At 42.4% G+C, this 19,436-nt stretch overlaps 1 protein-coding gene across 14 annotated transcripts in view; it reads left to right on the forward strand.

The window, feature by feature from the left end:
- The first annotated feature begins 3,600 nt into the window (after positions 1-3,600).
- The window catches only part of MARK3 (microtubule affinity regulating kinase 3), a 62,120-nt gene continuing 46,284 nt past the window's right edge, over positions 3,601-19,436 (forward strand). For 4 of the 14 annotated variants that reach the window (XM_030275052.4, XM_030275055.4, XM_030275061.4 and 1 more), the window contains exons 1-3: positions 3,602-4,288; positions 12,346-12,384; positions 16,749-16,940. In XM_030275052.4, coding sequence (XP_030130912.1) covers positions 4,238-4,288; positions 12,346-12,384; positions 16,749-16,940 — 282 coding nt within the window. In that variant the 5' untranslated portion in view covers positions 3,602-4,237. Of the gene's footprint in view, positions 4,289-12,345; positions 12,385-16,748; positions 16,941-19,436 lie in introns of all 14 variants that reach the window. The other 10 variants (XM_030275053.4, XM_030275056.4, XM_030275058.4 and 7 more) reach the window with 6 other exon arrangements.

Below are 19,436 nucleotides of genomic sequence, written 5' to 3' on the forward strand. Positions count from 1 at the left end.
GAAAAAACCAAAAACTTTCATCAGGGTTAACGACTATCAATCTAAACTGGAATTTTTGTATTAACTGAAATGATTTAATACCTGGGCAGGTTTCCAGCTGGTAAGCACTGTCATAGCTGCAGAACGCAACAGAACACCTATAACAATTACATTAGCTGATTCTATACTTGTCTCTACCAACTGATGTCTTTCAGTCCCCAGCCTTTAAAGAGTGGTGAGTGGAATACAAATTCCTCAGTCAGTTCTGCATGTGTAATCCTTCTTCCAGAATTAAGGCTCAAAACCTGTGCATATGAATACATTAAACTTAATCCTTATGTTTGGCCCAGCAATTGTAATCAAGTCCAACATTTTTTGCTCTGACTGCAAATGCTGTTGGAGTCTACTCTGTGCAGTGCAGTGTTAAGAGGTTCTTAGTGTGGCTTTTAATGTCCAGAAGAAAAAAAATTCTAAATTCTTCACCACAGTGATGTTGTTCTGTATCTTATTGTTTTCTCTGTGAGGTGGCAGCCAAATGAGTGACATAAAAAAGGCACCTTAACTAGCAGAATCTGCTTCCTGTATGTTTTTGAGTCATATTCTCCAGCTCTATTGCCAAAACTAAGTTTTTATAACTGCTAGCAATATAGCTCAAAACAAATTGCAGCCTATTCTGGTAAAATAAACATTATCATCAAAATCTCTGCCACTATTACTAGTAATAGCACAAGAACCAGAAAACATGACAGGATTTTCAGACTGCTTTCTGAGTTTTCAAAACCGTTACACAGAAAAAGAAATCACCTTCTGATTTGTGAATGTGGCTTAAATAATACCTGACAATACACAGAATATTTATGGACAACAAAGGAAGATGAAACCCATACAATCAGCTTCTTTCTTATGGCCTAATTTCTAAGAAGAACATGAATACATTTTGAAATTAACTTATCTGTTTAAATGGGAGAAGCAGAATATAGCAACAATGAAATGTAGAAGGAAGCACCTGCTATTTATCATTCCCTGTGCAAGTTTTGCTACACAGTAAAACCAGCTCTAATCAATGTTGTCATTTAATGGCAATAAAATAGCAAAATCAGCTATTGTTACTTTTGTGGTCTTAAGCACTTCTTCGGAAGTTCTTACTTCAAAATCCCTTTGCCAATCAAACACATGACTCTGAAAGATACAGCCATCCCCCACAGCTCCCCTGCTCCCTGTGCCCTTTCCCCAGCCCCTTCAAATTAAGTATTAATACTGCAAGTATTAAATGTAGGCTTTATCAAGGGCAATAGTGGAACTCCTACTGTATCAACAGGCCCAGGAATTCCATCTGACTATCAACCATTGTACAGTTCAGATTTTATCAGAGTGACTACTGCTTCCACGGAGCAGAAATGCAAGTATGTAAACCCAATGCTAAGTTTAATGCCTCCTCATGCCCATGCACAGAACTTCCACAGATCAGGACAGGCACACTCCTGGGTGCAAACAGCATTACGTGTTCTTCTCACATTCTGCCAATCGCTCCACCGTGGGCAGCTCAGCTGCCCACGAGTGCAGGGTGAGAGCTCTAGGCTGGTAACATCCCAAAGAAACTCTGCCCAATTGTTGCCCTTTTTCTGACTCTCATAACTCAATTACCATTTTTTACAAACACATTGTAAAGAACATATTCTACTGGCAACCAAAAAGAAAAAGATGAAGCAGCAGCCCTGTGGCAAAAGCAGAGTCAGGAGATCTGGATACTTTTCCTGGCTTTGCTTTAGGCTTCGTGACTGACCTTGACAAATTGGATATAGACAAATCCCACTCCCTGCTCTGTGCAAAGGGTCCTGCCTGCTTCCCAGGGAGAGTGGCTCTCTATGAGTATAAATGGTCCAAGCAAGACACACATGGATGTGCATGTACACACAGAAATACAAACATTTGCACAAGAGGTGGGCCCTGACATCCAAAATTCCTGTCATTGACACAGAACAAGACCTCAGCTTAATGAGAGAGTTTGGAAGGACAATCTGCAGGTCGGATGTTGTGGAGCATTTTGTAGTTCTGATGATGAAGTAACAGACATACACGTTATTGTGTGGCATTCAAAGGCCCTCTTTCCTTGCTCATGTCTCTAAAGGCAAGGGAAATATCACCTACGTTATAGGATGGCTTTCAGGGTTGAGCTGGCAAATATTTCTGAGAACCATAAAGTTTAGAAGTCTAGTTTAGTCTTTCCACTTTAGAAAGACAAAATGTTACTTCCAGGCTGCCAGATCCACAGATATGCCAAGTTTCTACAAATCCCACCAGACCCAATTTTTTTTTTTTTTTTCCTACAGAGGTTTGCATTTTTTCTGTTAAAAAATAAAAACCAAACAGAAATAGGTTTGGTTTTAAACCACCTACATACTGAATATAAAGAAGTAATTTATCTTTCTTGTTTTTCATTCATAAGTAGATCTACTCATGACTATACCAAGATCTTCTTTATAAACTTAAAAGGGATTATGCAGAGTAACTCCTGGACACACAAAGAATGTTTTGATAGCTCAGGCTTCCACCCTCCTTCAACAAATGAGCCAAGCATCAAGCTGGTATGAAAACGCAGTGCTGTAACACTGTATGGGTGTCTGATGGCACCAGGTGAGATCTGCCAACAGCAGCCTCAGACCCCTGCCAGGTGTGAGCTTCTTTCTGTAACACACGCCGTCCTCTGGGCTGGGAAAGCCCAAGAAAAGGAAGGCCATGCTTTGGCAGATGGCCCAAGGACAGAACTCTGAACATGGATGACCATCGCTGGACTACCCTTGTCTGTGTCTCTTCCCCTGGCTGTGAGTGGGCAGTGGGGTCTGTCCCCTTCCCCAGCTAAGGGCTGGCTTTGTAGGGAGATCTGCCATTTTTCCAGGCACTCTGCAGCACCATCCCCTCTGCCCCACGGCACTCCCCAAAACCTGACCTCCCCACCACACCACATCTCCTCTCATGCCAGGGGAGGGCACAGCTCCCTGAGGGACTCTTTATAGAATCAGAGACTTTTAAGGGGTTGGAAGAACCCAGTGCCAAACCCCTGCCATGGGCAGTGACATCTCCCAGGTTGCTCAAAGCCCTATCCAGGCTGGGCTTCAACACTTGCAGGGATGGGGCATCCATAGTTTCTCTGAGTAATCTGTTCTGGTGCCTCACCACCCTCACGGTGGTCCCCACACCACCTTCTCTTCTCCAGGCTGAACAGCCCCAACTTTCTCGATCTGTGTAGAGGAAATGCTCCAGTCCTCTTTATCCACTTCAAGGTCCCCTCTGGACTTGCTCCAACAGTTCCATGTCCTCTTGTATTGGGGACACCAGAACTGTATGCAGTGCTCCAGCTGGAGTGTCACAAAAGGGAGCCCTGCTCCCAGCTGTGCCGCCCCGGCGCTGCTCCGAGCCCCGGAGTACAGCGGGGCCGGCACGGAGGGCAGGGCCGGTCCCCGGGAGGGCAGGGGCCGATCCCCCGAGGGCAGCGGTGCCGGCACGGAGGGAAGCGCCGGTGCCCGGGAGGGCAGGGCCGGTCCCGGCCCCGAGGCCCCGCACACGCCGGGCGGGGGGCGGGACCTTCCGGTTCATGTCGGCGCTGGGCTGGCGCGGAGGAGCAGCGCGGCCATCTTGCCTCGTCCGGGAGCGGCGGCGGCGGCGGGGCGGGCAGGCAGGGAGGGAGCGGCAGGCGGGCACCCACCGAGCGTCCGCAGGCCGTGTGGCGCCGGCCTTCTCGGAGCCTGGGGCGGGCCGCCATGCGAGCGGCGGCGCGGTGAAGCGGGGCCGCGGCGGGGGAAGGCGAGGGCAGCCCCCCGGGCGGCGGGCCTGCGCTAGCCGTGCCCCGGCGGCAGCGGAGAGAAGCCGGGCTGCGCGGCGCCCCGCTGCCGCCTCCTCCCGCCCGCCCTGCGCTCACCCCCTCCCCCCCGGAGCCGCTCCCTCGCCGCCTCCCTTTCCCCGGCTCCATCCCTTCCCTCGGCTCCATCCCCTCCCCGCTGGATGAGGCGGCCCCCTGCGCGCTGCTGACCCCTGCGGACCCCGGCTGTAGGATGAACCCGAAGGACTCGGAGGGGGCGAGGCCGCTCCGCTCCCCGAGGAGGATCTAGTGGGGGGGCACCGACGCGACGCCGCCCCCCGCCAGGCACCTCGTCCTTCATGGTGGCTCCCTGCGACCACCATCTCGGAGCAGACGCGCAGCCCGGGGCCCGTGTGTGTGTGTCTGTGCGCGCCGCCGCCGCGGCCGCCCGAGTGAGGGAAAATGTCCACTCGGACTCCATTGCCCACGGTGAACGAGCGCGACACCGAGAATGTGAGTACCGCGGCCGCGGGGGACCCGCCGCCCGCGCCGCACCGCACCGCGCCCGGCCCCGCGCCGCCCGCCCCGCCGCGCGGGCATCGCCCCGCGCCGCGCTGTCAGCAGCCGCCCGTACGCTGCCCAAATTGCCGATTTATTCTGAATTGATTATTTTTTTAACCCCTCCACAGCACGGTTCGCCGGCTCCGTGGCGTTTGCGGGCATCCCTCCCCCATCCAAAGCCGGTGCCCCCTCTTTAATTCCCCCTGTACTGTGTGAGTGTCGCAGGGTGGCGAGGGTCGGGTTGGTTCTGTCGCTAACGGGGATCCGCGATGGGGAGGGGAGCGCTGGGGGGCTGCTGCCCTCTCCTGATATGCAAAGTTGCTGCTAAAGCACCCCAATAAACCCCTAGTAAACAGATGGGAATAATTCAGCTTGGCTAGGGGTGGGCTAGGTGACCTAGATAATAGGCCTCTTCCCTGCTTAATTTGCAGGGTTCTCGATGGTAATGACGCTGTTAGGCTTGTCACCTGTTCAGATGACATTAAAAGGGTTTCTTTATTGGAATTACCCTTTGCGCAAGGGAGCCCTTCACACCGAATACCCTCCCCCCCCTTTTTTTTTTTTTTTTTTTTTTTTTTTTACCTTGACAAAGCCAAGGTTTAGGAATTGACACTTTATTTACAAAATTAAATCAGTCACAAAGGTCGAATGCTAAAGGAAGAAAGAACAAAAAAAAAAAAAAAACACTAGTCCTACCACATCAGCATATAGCAACAAATGAAGCTCAATAGGAGACTCCCTTTCTGCAGATAGAAACTGTGTTTCTCCTAAGTTAGAACTTACTTGATCCTGGTGTATCTTGGTGTATTTTTCTGCATAGGCTCTGACATGTCTCCAAATGATAAACAGAAGGGAGTTGTCACTCACTGTAGTCTAAAATGAGTTGATTGGTGAACTTTGTATTCAGCTTTTTGTAAAGGCTATCTGATATTCTTTACAAGGTAGATGCTAAGCTTGGTGGAGGAGATGGTGGGTTTTTTTGTGGTTTGTTTGTTTGTTTGTTTGTTTTGCAAGGGCTTCTTATGTTTTGGAGAGGCATAAAAGGTGAAAACTTTGGTTAAAGATCAGGAAAAACTGTTGGATTGTTCCAGACCATAAATAGTCTGAGAAAAGTGATGGTAGCCCCATTGTTTAAAACAAGACCAGACAAAGCGTTAGAAAACATGCTGCATGGAACAATTACTGCATTACTAGGGATTTAGATTTTATTGACATAATAGGCACTTCTAACTTCTGTGATCTTTATTTGCTTTAGCACTACATGCAACCTGCAGGCTAAGGGCTGTATTGAGCAAAAAGCCAACTAAGCATATTTGGTTGTAAAATCTCAATGAGCTTCCTGTCTTGTGGAAGAAAATAATTAAAATATTATGCAGCCCTTCCTATGCCATGGGGAGGGTTGAAGTTGAAACATACTCTACAAAATATTGTGCAGAGTTCATTTGAATGATTGTTTTAGTCTATACCAAACCTGACTGTGGTTTTCAAGTTCCATGTGAATGTATGGAGGCCACATAGTAAGTCATTTTAGAAAGTGTTCAGATCAGATTCCCCAATTAATTCACAAACTCTGCCGTTGATAGCTTAACAGTGGAAAGACCTAATGTGCTCAAGGAAACATAATTATTCACAAGCTGTATGTTCTAGCACTTGAAGTTAGGTTTTTACATGTCTTCCACTTAAGACACCTTGTTCTCACTTCAAAATACTGGTCTAACACTTCAGTTTAGTTATCTTCATAATTTGACATACATGGATTGTCTGGCTTGCAGATAAATTGCCTTAGGTTTAGAATAAAAGATATTTTTCAACTGCTGTATTCTGTGCTGGTGTCCACACAAATACTTGTAGGTAGTGATATTGACAGGGAGTGATTAATCCAAGTACTTGCCAGATCCAGCGAGCCAAGCCCCCTATCCAGTACAATACCATATTCCTCAGGAAGCTCTCGGATGTTTTGGCCATCAGCTATCTAGAAATTTACCAAACTATTTTATTATGCCTTGCTTAGAAACTAAATTTAAATCTGACATTTAGTCTGTCTGAATTATCCCTACAGTTGTGAACCCCAGGTCTCTTATATTACCACATGCAATAATTTTGATACTTCAGCTAACTGTTCTTTACCCCAAATCTGGGTGTGTTATGTTGGCAGGTAAATTGAGCCTTGGTTCATTCTCTTTCACATAAGAGAAGTCTAATTAGCTAATATTCAGAGGACTCTTTGAAGAGGCTTAGGAGGTGCCAAGGTATTCAGTTAGCCTTTGGGCCATGGTTGTGGACCCCATTAATGCCTTCTCTGCTTGGAAGGTTACCACTGCTGACAAAGGCTTGGCTGGTGTTGAATCTGGTTGAAGTGTGCTGATCATAGCTTATCCATGCCTATACTTGCAGTTTTGAAAATGAAGTTAGCCTCCAGAATGACAGTGAGTGTAAATTACCATTGTCTGTGCTTGCAGTTAACCACGTTCAGTGGTTGGCAGGTCCTGTTGTATAAAAAAGGGTAATTGCCAGTACTTGATTTTTATTTTTTTTTCCTAAGGCTTCTTATCAAGACATGCTGAAGTGGAAATACTGTCACAGTGATTTTCCCCAAAAAGCTACACAGAGCTACCAAGCCTTTAGTGCCTTTGAGATTAAAGAATTTGGCTCCGAGTCACCTGGTTTTGAGAGGAAAGGCATCCCAGATGATCTGTGATCATAGGAACTTCACACTTGGACAGTTGGAAGCTGGCTGGTGGCCTGCAATGAGCTGGCTCCTCACCGCAGAGACAGAGCAGCTCCTCTCTGGCCATGTCTTGTGCAGCAGTGGCTGCCAGCTGCTTAGGGGACAGAAGTGCAGGACAGGATCAGATCTTCTCTGTCCTTTTTCAAAATATGTCCTGCACGTGAGAAAGAAAGCAACAGAGACAGCAGAGATCTCCTTCATGCACAGAAGAAGGACTTTAGATGACAGAAGAATGAGTAACCCTGTTTTACTAGTGATGAGAAGGAAGGGAGGGAAGATGGAGGAGAATAGTGTGGAAACACAGTGAAAAACAAAAGATGAGAGGAGTCACAGAGGAATGTGCATATGGCAGGATGGAGGACAACCGGTGACAAAGAAATAGGAGCAGAAGGAACAAGATTGTGAGGAGTAGGACAACTATTCATTAAAAAAAAATATTCAAAGAGTGGGATGATGCTAGCAAACTATAGATAGAAACAAGGAAATACAGGTGGTATGGAGGTTGGAAGATTACTTTTTTTAACAGCATGAAATAGAAAAAAAAATATCTTGGATTAAAGAGTTTAATTAAAACCTGTGTTCATTGCACAGCTGTGGGTTTTTTTTGGGGGGGAAAGGGTAACTGTTTTGAATGTGTTGGTTCTGCAGGCCAATCTGAATTAAAAATTTAAGTAATTTCAGGAGAAGCAAGACTAAAATATACTCTTATCTCCATGACTGTGCCTAATGTGAAAAATTTGCTATTGAAAAATGCCAGCATGATGGCAACTGCTTGCACAAAAGGATTTTGTGCAGCAGTAGTACCACCCCTTTTATTTCATTTAAAAAGATTTAGTAAAGGCGGGGTTAGGTACAAAAATGTATTTTAAGATACAGGGAAAGTTAGTCAGTATGTCTTGGTTTATTACCAATTAACTATGAAATGCATTAGAGCATTTGCAGACAATATGCAAGCTTGCATTGTTCTATATATTATTTATCAGTCTTCTCCTATTACAGATAGATCTGTAATTTGAATGCTTTCTTCTGTAGCATTAAATCCTGTGGGTTTTTTTAAAGAAGGGACTGAGGAGGGAAGCGTTCCTGTGGCCAAGAGTTCTGACAGATTTTCTTCTACAGGACCATCTACACTATTCCATATATTTCACCAGTTGTAATAAATGTTCTGGTTTTAATTAAATTGGGCAAAGATGGCAAAATAACTAGAAATAAAAAATATTTTAGGCATTCACCTGGCATGTATTTTTTAGTGCCAAAATTCCCCAGAGCAGAAGAAAAACGCTGATGCCCAATAGGCCTGGTACTGTGTCCTCAGAAAATACCTGGTGAGGCTGCATGACACTGAGAGTCATCAACTGCTAGCATTTTCACGTTTTTCAGGGAGACACTGAATTCTCAGCTGTGCTGAGCAGCCTGTGCTGTGGTGTTCAATCAGTGCTTTCAGTAAGCTCGCACTGATGGGAGGCTGCTGGGGGCATCAGCCTCGGGTGCCCCTTCCCACCCGCGGTTTGTGCCAGCGCTAATTATCATGGGGCTGTGAGATGAGTCTGGTCAGCTCTGATCCAGCTGGAATAAACCCTTAAGAAAAGTGGAGTTATCCCCATTCTGTGGCTGTAAACAGAATGTCCAGTTCAGGTGGGGAAGGTTAGAAATGCTTCCTAGTGTTTTTGTTTTTGTTTGAATTAAGCCAGTGGTAGCACAGCACCGTAGGGCTAGGGTAACTTGAATTGTGCCACAACTACAAACAGATACGTATTTACAACAGTGTAATTTGGGATAGTTTATTCTTGGAAATGAACCTTCCCCCCCCCCCCCCCCCTTCTTACATTATTTCGACAACTCAGAAAAACTAGATTGCAGGACCTTACTCCAGAAAATGTCACATAGTTAGACTTAATTCATTAGCACCACCAAATGTGGCTTATATTGTGGCCATAGAAGTAGCAGTCTAAAAAACAGAATACAGCTACAGGAATTGCTGAAAGAAAATAAATGAGAGTAAATACAGTATTTAGTACGCTGAACTTCAGAGTCTTCTTCCTAGCTCCTTTTACCCACTCACCTGGTGTCCTTACCTGCTCAATTCTCCATTTTAGTTCTAGCCAAAAGATATATTGTTGATGTAAGCGGACAGTTCCTGTTGACAACATGTCTCAGGTGACTCAAGTCAAAGGAATTCAAAGAGTGGAGGCATTTGTCTCTCCCAATCTCCATTTCATATGATATATAAGTAGCATGTGTCTGCAACTTCCTCTTCTCCTCAGTCAAGTAATGCTGCCTCATGGGTGTCAGCCAGATCAAAAATGGAGGTCACTTTTTTTTTTAGGCTCATGGCATATCAAGGTTGGCTCTGCTTAGCGTGGAGATCATCTGCCACTAAATTTTTTTAGAACATATGATAAATAAGTGTGTACTGCTCTGAAATCATAATCCTGAAAGGTACTGAGTACACCTGTGATGAGGAAGAAACCCTTTCATTAGGAGGAATTCTTGCCCCATAAAGCAGCAAGCTGCTGAGCTCAACATGTGTATATATACATATAAACAGAAATTGACTTTCAAATAAAATTTGTTCCTGCAGGGTTAAAGCCAAAGCAAAGCTTTCTATCTGCAAGCTCGATGTGGTTTTTGAAAACCAACTGTGAGGTGGTTGGGTTTTTTTCTTTTTTGTTTAGCATGTAATTACTGACAGTGATGATTCTGGAAACAACTTAGTTGGCAGTATTGTTGATGAAGAATAGAATATGGTTGGCTCTTTAGCTATTATTCCCCAGGCTGATGTCAATAAATATCCATTTTAATCAGCAGTAAAGGAACTTTGGCTGGAAAGATATGATGAATGTCAGATCTTGATAATGTGAAGCAACAAAAGAGCTTTTAAAGAGCTTTTCTAACCGGCACCAGACTTATCTTTTTGATTATATAAGCAGGATTTCTTCACTGTTGTGTTGTTCAGTGCTAATCATGGAATTACAGATTCACTCTCTTTCATATGCTGTATAGACCATGAACCAAATACTGCCAAACACATTGCAGAGGCTGTAGTGGTTTTGCGTGGCAGACCCTGCCTTTGCTGAAGACTGTTAGTGCTTTGCTGTCAGCACTTCCCCACTCTGGTCTTCAGGGCACGGCTGCACTTGTCACTAGCAATTCCCACTGCAATTCCCACTGCTGGTCAGTAGCCAGAATTAGGAGTGTGCAAGTGTTGCTTTGGGTAGCAGTGTTCTCTCTGCCAGGTGAAAGTGTCCTGTGTCCCTCCTGTCCACCTCCATCAGGCTGCCCAGTGTAGGGTGTTCCATTGCTGTGCTCACTTTGAGCTGGGTCTGCTGTGTCCTGAGTGTTACTCCTGGTTTTTTTCTTTTATTTTGCCTTCCCCACTGAGGTGTGGAGGAGCTAGGAATGTGTGTCAGAGGTATAGCTTCCATGTCCTAAAGGCTGTTTACTCTTTAGGTTCCCCCTTTAATCCGGTGGTTTGACAGATCTGACCTAATTAAAAGAGCCACTGGTTTTCATGAATGTCATACCAATTACATGAATGAACACTATGACAGGCTGAGAACTGCGCAGTGAAATTTTCCCCTTTTGACAATGAAAGCATCCCAATTAGTGTTTTCTCTCCCTTAACGTCTATATTATATTACTAGAAGGTCTGCTTGTCTCTCTTGATGAATTCTGACCCTTTCAGTTGTTCCACTTGATTGCAACATCCATAATGGTTGGGCTGTAGCCCACATCAGTGAATAAATCTGCCCTCATGGGTTGATAACTTCAGTGCCACTTTAGGTGGATAGCATTTTTCTTCATAGGAGACCCTTTAAAATTTTGTGAGATGGAAGCCATGACTGTTTACCCTTAAGATTGATTATGGAGCAAGCTAGTCTAAAAGCTGCCTTTTAATTATATGTGTTGGAACCAAATAATTGGTTATGCAAACATCAACATATGCATACTTGGTCTGACAAAATCCACCTCACTCCATGTCCTGATTTGTGCCTTGGTCACTGCTAGGAGGGAAGTAAAATCAGGATGAGTACAGGACATCTTCACCTGATGCATTCCTGTTTTATAATCTAGGAAAATCATATCATATAATACATGATGATTTAGGGAATCCCAGAGCAGTAACTGCACTATAAACAATTGTGGTTGAGTGTTTGCTGTGACACCCTTTGGTGGCTGCCAGAAACATAAGTCTCTGTTTTGACTTTCCAGTAGAATTCCTTCGTCAGCAGTTGCAGGATGCCCTGCTGTGCTGTTTCAGGGAGATCTGTGCTCAGTAAGATGCTACCTCTGTGCATATCCTTAGGGCTACCTTTTTACTCTTACATTGAGTAGTACTCAGCAGTTTGTGTCTTATTAAAGATGTTAATGAGAATGGGAAATAAAATACAACACATTGTTGGGAAGGGCTGCAGTGAAATTTTGTATTTGTATGTTTGATTTAAAATATTTCTGAGTTTTTTTTTAAGAAAACAAACTATGGTATGTTTCTTGTTTAGTTTTTCTGTAAATGAGAGTGCTAGTGGGAAGTGCACAGCCAGAAATCACCATTTATTTATATATTGTGTGCTCAGGTTAAGGTAATGAAGCAATTTAGTGTCTCAAATGTTTGTGTCCTGGAATGCTTACATTAGTGACATTATAAGGTATAGACTTTAAGTTTGTTCTTATTACAATTAAAAAAGCTGAATGAAATGAGGTTGTCATGACTGTTAGTGGTCTGACAGCTTTCCAAGAAATTCTATTATACCACTTTGTAGTATTTAATGCAGAGGTTAGATAACGGCTAAGGTAATAAACATTCCTGGAGACTTCAGTAAAATTGAATTTTAATAGTTCATTTTTGCTGATGATAAGCTAGTTCACACTATTTAATTAAATAAATACTTTTCAAAAGTTGATGCCATTTGTCCCCCACATTTCAGAAAGAGTTCCCTATTTACTGTAATTAAACATGGATTTTTGCAGCTCTTGGACATTCTGATTTTTTACTGTTTTTCAGCTCTTTGAATGGATATCAGATTCTGTTTCTTTAAGGTTTTTCCTCAACTTTTGGCACCTTCTTAAGCAGTTCAAGAACTTTGATACTAGTCATCCCTTGACCTGTGTGTTTCTAATTCTCTGAACGTTAAGATATCTGAAACCATACAGATACTGGATAAAACTAACATCTACCAAAAAAAATTTCAGTTATTGACACCCTCATACTTCATTTGCTTTTTACTTTTTTTCCTTTTCTTTTTTCTTTCTCTTCATGCTAATCATTATCTGGCTATGAAAGGATGTCGGCTCATCATTGGGGGAAGGCTTTTGCGAAAAGGTGGGTTTTGTGTTGTGTTGCAAATGTAGTTGGTCTTGGCTTCAGTCCCCCCTCCCTTGCAGTAAGGTCTCTCACAAATGGAGATGTTTTACTTCATTTCCTTCTGGGTTGAGTAATAATAGGGTGGGGCTGAGGGGAGGAGGAGAATGTTTTGTTTTGGGTTTTCTTTTTTTAATGACGAAGGTTGTCCTGTTAGCTTGAAAATGGATGGTGCAAAAAAAGAACAAACGTTTAAGTATTTAAAAGATACTTAAGTGCAACCTGACGCATGCCAAAATATGGAAGAAAGTGCTTTATCGTCAGGAGTGGATTTCAGGAAACTTTTCTTTTAAAAGAGGTGGTAACTGTCAAACCTGAAGTTGCACAAAGTACCCAATTTCCTTGCCTCAGTTTCCCTCTACAGTGTAATGATCTTGTTTTACATGAAGACAGATATTTTGGGAATCACTCAGCCCTGGTGAGTTCATTAGCAAGTGTTATTCTTACACAGAAAACACCTCCAGGAAATACAGCTTACCTACCACAAGGGATGGAAACTTATTACAAATAAACACATGCTGATTTTAAATTTTATATTTTTAAGACAAAGCCCATATCTTCTTGAAACCGTATAAATGCAGACCTGGAAAAGAAGCCCGAAATTGAACAGAGTTTCGATGGGTCAGTGTAGTGAGGAAGGCAAAGTGTGTAGATTTGAGGGAAAAGACAAATGACATGCATCTCAGTTTGGAGAGCAGAGGATGCTATTGACATTTCTCTGGGCTGAGATTGGCACTGTTAACCTGTTTGCTGAGGAAACTGCCCTGGGAAATACTTGGGCACAGCCAGATGCTGTACAAGCCAATGCATGATTTAAGCTTATTGGACCACCTATATTTTGCTTTTTGCCTACACCATTTAGCTTTCCATCTGCCTATCACGGCTTCTTGAAAATGACTAGGTTGGGAGAAACACTTTCGCTCAGTTTTGAGTTTATGCTCTTCATTTCCATATGCAAAAGAAAATCCATGTTGAAATGGACAATCTGTTTTCTGTGGTTTTTAGAAAGCTTGTTGTCTGTTCAGTATAATAATGTAACTGACAGAGGAAGGACTTACTGATAGATTTATTTATGTAAAGTGGAATATAGTCCAAATTAGATATGGTTGCAAATGGCTGGATTTGTACAGAGTGAAACATGGCTTTGAGCAAATCAGTTGGAGAGAACTGAACTGCTTAGGAACACACAGCTTGATAGTTAAAACCCACAGCTGAAAAAGGTCATATTCTTGAAAAGAAATAATCTCGGTTGGGGTGGAAATGCAAACCTCCATACAAGGAGATTGTGTTCAGTTTATCAACCCTTGTCCAAATGAGTTCACAGCTTTTAATGCTGCCCTTTAAATCCAAAGCTAGGAAGCATGAAAAAATTACAGGACACAAAAAGTAATTTCTCAGCAAGAGGACAGTGAAGCTCTCAAGACACAATTACTGGGTGGTTTACTATGTGGAATAGAGTTTGTTAATATAACAGAATCTTTCCTTTTCCTGATAGTCCTTACGTGAAGTAGGGTATGAGTTAGATCAATTTTGACTGACCTGTTCTCTGGTTTGTGACTATGTTGAGCCCAATGCCCACATCTCAGCTGCTTCTTAGGCTAGCTCAGGGCTAACTGTGTTAGTTTAAGCACAAGACAGCACAGCTACTGTTGTTTTCAGAGTCAGCTGAGTGGTTCAAAAGCTGTTGAATTCAAGTTGTTGAATCTGTCTGCTGGAGAGCCTAAGCTAACAAGCCCTGCTGGGAGGCAGTCTGGCTCCTGCTGGAGCCAGTTTGTGCTGAGTGCCCAGGTGTGGAAGGGCTGTAGTTCAAATAGTTCTGATACACTTCTTTTTCTGAGGAAAGTTATCAACTCAGTGAAGTGCAGTGTAAGTAGTACAGTATTCCTGGGATGCTGTACTTGAACTGAAATGAACCTTCCTCTAATATATCCAAGAAATATCCTTATGGCCCTGTACAGAACATCTTGGTCCCTGATCACCAGGGGTAGCAATGTAGGAGGATGTTAGCATCTAGAATCAGCAGTTGCTGCTTTTTTCTAGCTGGTCTGAATAATTTGACACTGAAAGGTGTGAAAGGAGCTGACAGAGAAGTTCTCTGCATTGTGTGTTGCAAGGTTTGTTAGAAGTCAAAGTGTAGGGAAATACAGAGGATTGGCATTGCTGTGCCAGTACACACAGGGGTGGCTAAGATGGCCTGAACTATCAGCACCAGCCTGACATTAAGGATATGCAAAAATACTGAAATTGTTAATGTAGGATTTCCCTGACTTTAGTAGGTCCTTCAGTTATTGACTGCTCATCATTCCTCTCCTTGAGAATTACTGATTGATAAACACCCAGTTTATCAAGACCAGTTGTTGCAGGTCTCAAGATATTATTGAGAACATCGAATTACTATCAAGCCTTGAATTTTTACTGGCTGTTGTTGCTTCTTGCTTCTTGTGCCAGTTATTAGTGGTTTGGAAAAATCGTGTACTCTTGCTCCTGAAAACTGTGATAAAATTGCTAGACTGTGAAATAGGGCAGGATGGGCCTCTTATTAGGAACACTTGATATTCTGCATGAAAATAAACTTTGCATTTCACTTCAGCCAAATGTGATCATGCATGTAAGGATCCAGGAATGAGAAGTAGTAAATCAGGGTTGGTGTTGGGTGGTCAGGTAGAGATGGTCTTCTGCAAAGAGGGTTAGTTCTGCCCCTGTGAAATCAGTGAGATGTTGAACAGAAGATGCAGCCTCTGTGTTTAGTCCTGCTGCCCCTACTCTTGGTATGGTGGATCCATGCCTACCATGAGCCCCACAAAAAGATGTTGGAAAAATAGAGGAGGGTTCTCAACAGAACTACAGGAAATGTTTCCTTGTTTATTCCTACACCAGCCTGTTCAGGGAGCTCAATATACATATCACTTACTGTGATCAGAGAAATTAAGTACCTCTATGGGAAGTGCAAATCTTGTGGCAATGCAGTAGCCAGGTAGTAAGGAGAAGCTAAAGCCAGATTGATTCTAAAACATTGTATGATTTTTAATTAGTTACTATTGAAACAATTTTCCAGGAGTTGCCACAGACTCCTATCAGTAGCATTTCTTAAATAAAGTATTTTTTAAAAAAATTTGATCACAACTTTGATCACAAAAATTTGATCACAGTTTTATGCACTCAAATTAACAAATCAAGGAACCCAAGATGTGAGAGTATATGGTCACAAGGTTACGTCAGGCAAGTGGAACTTGCCAAGTGTCATGCAAGCAGGGATTTGTTCATTTGTGCCTGTACCATGGTTGTTAGCTCTTGAGGTATGATCTCATCCTCACACTACAGTGATTTTCAGACTGAATATTGCTGTATGCCAGTTTCTTCATTGCCCGAAATGGGTTTCAGCAAGAGGAGTAGTAGTAGAAGAGCAAGATCTGGGGTTTCTGGGATGACTATGAATTTAATGTGTCATCTTTGGTGGAGCTATATATTTGTTCCACATTTGGAGGCCCCTAAACATTTCTAACTAATACTTTAATGAGTGTGGTTGGTGTATGGACCTCAACCATGATTTAAGAATGTAAGAGGGCACCTGCTCTTTTATAAACAAGCTATCAGGAAGTGAAAAAATACTTAAATCTTAACCATGTGATCAATGAGTAAAGACTGTTATAGATAATATTTGACCATTCCTTTTTGCAATCAGTAGCTGTTCAGGGAAATGAGAGTGAAAGGAACTTGAAAGATTGCAGTGTCTCAAATCTCTGTAACTGGCTTTCAGGTTATCAATATTCAAGGTTTCAGTACATTAGGTAAGATTTCTTCAATTGTTCTCCAGGTCATCCTGGGTGTTTTCAGTCATGTGGATCTGTAGAACACAAGTTTAGTACCACAGAAAAGAAAAAAACCCCTTTTTTTTATTAATATAAGTTGTCCAATAAGGGTTAACAATTAGTGGTCTTGGAAAATCTGTATTCGTGTTTTCTTTCCAAAGGCTTTCCTGCACCAATTATGCACAGTAATGCAAATGGGAGATAATATTAAACACCTCCATATTTTGTACCTGATCTGGCAGTCCATGTGAGTTACTTAGAAATGCTCAGCTGTTGCTGCAGTGCAGGTGATGTTCTGCTGTCTTGACCAGGTGATGGGGTGAACATTGTGTCATGAACTGGGCACCACTTTATTTCCCCCATCAGAACAAAGTTCATTGTGAGCGTGAAGTTTCAGTTGGGTTCTTTGAAGGTTCCTTCAAAGGCATTGCTGATGTTTTTGAATGTTGTACGCTTCTCCTCATTGATGTGTTTTGTCTTTATTCTTCAGCCTTACCATGCATGTTTTTGTTGCAGCACACGTCCCATGGAGATGGACGGCAGGAAGTTTCCTCTCGAACTGGGCGCTCTGGAGCTCGCTGCAGGAACTCCATAGCCTCCTGTGCTGATGAGCAGCCGCATATTGGAAATTACAGACTTCTTAAAACGATTGGAAAGGGGAATTTTGCAAAAGTGAAACTTGCAAGGCACATCCTAACTGGCAGAGAGGTAAAGTGGTATGGGTGTAAACAGCAGTGAGTTGCTGTAGGTGTGAGGGTGTTCTTGGAATAGCATCATCTGTCAGTGAACATAGAGCACATTTTACTAGAGATATTGCCACTAAAAAAAAGCAGAAATTGAAAACTATTTTTTTAGTAACAATTACAGAACAATTTCTCTTAGAAATGGTTTCTTAAACTTGTATTTTTGGCAAGCCTCTGTCCAGCTGAATTATGTTAAAATTTGCTACTAATATTATTGGATAAATCCTCCATTTTCAAAAACCAGATCAATACACAGCAATTAAATAAGGTTGTTGGAAAGACTGCCTCTTTAGTGTTTCTATACTGCAGGGCTCTATTGGAGGCGAAGTCGGGCATGAGAACTAAATGTTGTCTTAATTATGTTCCAAGTAGCCCAAATGCAGTATTTTCTTGCCAGAGCCATGTATCTCCCAGGAGTCCTAGGGTGGATAATCCCAGGGTGTCTGCAGTGCTGGGTGGCTTTGGGAGGATGTTTCAGTTTGTTCAGGGATAGTCTGTGTGTCAGTGACAGTTTGCTCAGTGTGTGCAGTACAGTCCAGCTTTCTGCATCTCTTCTTGGAGTCAAACAGCCCTGTATTCAGTTTCTGCGTGCCATTGCAATGTAATTAATGGTGGTTCTGATTTGGTGAGCTATAGTCCTGTCTGCTTGTTACAAGAAGGTGTTTCTTAGTGCTGTTTTATTAAAAGCAACTTTGATGTACTGCAAGAGGGAGAAGCACCTTGCTAACCTTTTCTTGCCAAACCTGTCTGATGAAGTAAATGTTTGCTGATACCAGCAAGGACTTTTACAGAAGCTGTGTTGCTGACTGTAGTGCTTTAAGGGAATTTCTCTTCTGAGCTAATACAGAGTTCAGTAGCAGGAACAGAGGGAAGAAGAGAGGAGACATCGTTCTGCAAGAGCTGTTGAGATTGATTTTTTTTTTGACTGACAGCTCCCATTGTTTTCTTATGTTAAAGTTCTCATTTGTAGACAAAGTTTTTGGTTAATTCCTTTCCACTTAAGTTCCCTCGTTTTTTTACTGATAGTTAAGATGGGATATTCAAGTACTTGGTTAGTATTTCTTTGCTAGTGTTGGAGATAGATATGTGTCCCACTTTGCAAAAAGTGAAATACATTTTTCTTTACTTGCAAATGATTGTATTGACCCCGGTTCATTATTTTTGTTTGAAATTTCAACAAATAAAGGGAACAGTGTAAAATTTTTGGCTAAATTTGGAAAGGTTTCAGTACTAAGTTCCTTCCACTCTCACAGAATTGATGTAGTTTGATCAATTCAGAGCATAGATACTTTCTGGGTTGTGACCATTGGAATGAGTGTCATTCCTTAGAAGGGAACAATTAAGCTGATTTTATAGGAATACCTTCAAGATATTTAAAACTTTTTTTTTTTTTTTTTTAAGAGGGAGAAGAGGAAAATGTCTCTTCTTGCTAGATAAACTGTACAATGTTGATAATTTTACATGTTTAAATCTGTGACCAGAATTGTTTCCAATATTCTGGATAGCAATTGCACCAATGTCATTACTTCACCCTTGCCCTTACAGAAGTATTTATCTGATCAATCTTCAGATTGTGCTAGCCTTTCTTGTGGCTGTTAAATTGATGTGTGTTGCTTGTGATCAGCAACAGCACCAACCTTGTATATTGAATCTCAGTTTCATTGGTAACTCATCTCCAAGGTTGTTTAAATTGGTTTTCTGATCTGTATTTGATGGTGCCTCTTAACTCCTTCAACAGACTTAATCATTATGCTTTGACATCCTGTGCCAAGGCCACTGATACAGATATTAAACAAGATTGGTCCCAAAATTTTGTCCTTCAAAAACTCTAACTCATTTATTTCCAACCTAATATCTCTTTAGACTCTTTTTTTTTTTGGGGGGGGGGGGGCGGGGGGGGGGAACCAAACAACCAAAAAACAACTCTGTGCACTTCTCAGCTTATCTAGTTGAAAAATTTCCATGCATCCTCTTAGATGAGGCTTTTCATTAGTCCAGGTAGTCATATCTTGTGTGTTTCCATAGGGTGCAGTTAACTAAGGAAAATATGTTGCATTTAAACCTTCTTTTTCCTTGTTTTTTTCCTGCCAGTTTCAAGTTCAGGAATTTAATGATGAATTGGAAAAAGAAATTGTCTGCTCATTTCTAAACCCTGCTCTGCTGTTCTGTTCTTGGTAGATGCTAGGAACCTGTGCTACAAGAATGCTTTTTTTCCTTTCTCCTTTGAAAACCTGCTTCTTGTAAGAGTTCCAGGGTCATATTCTCAGCCTGGCCTCAGCCAGATGGCACTTAGCTTTCTGAATTTGTGATTTCCTGCTTTACACACTTTCTCCTGCAGCCTGTTCTGTCTTTGCTCCTGTTCTTTTTTCCATCTTATGTACCAAAACGTAAACTAAATGCTTAGTTTGGGAGTTATACTTAAATGAGTTTTCATCCTGCTGTGTTCTTGTTGTATTTGAAC

The sequence above is a fragment of the Taeniopygia guttata genome, chromosome 5 (assembly GCF_048771995.1).
Source record: "Taeniopygia guttata chromosome 5, bTaeGut7.mat, whole genome shotgun sequence".
Taxonomy (NCBI): Eukaryota; Metazoa; Chordata; class Aves; order Passeriformes; family Estrildidae; genus Taeniopygia; species Taeniopygia guttata.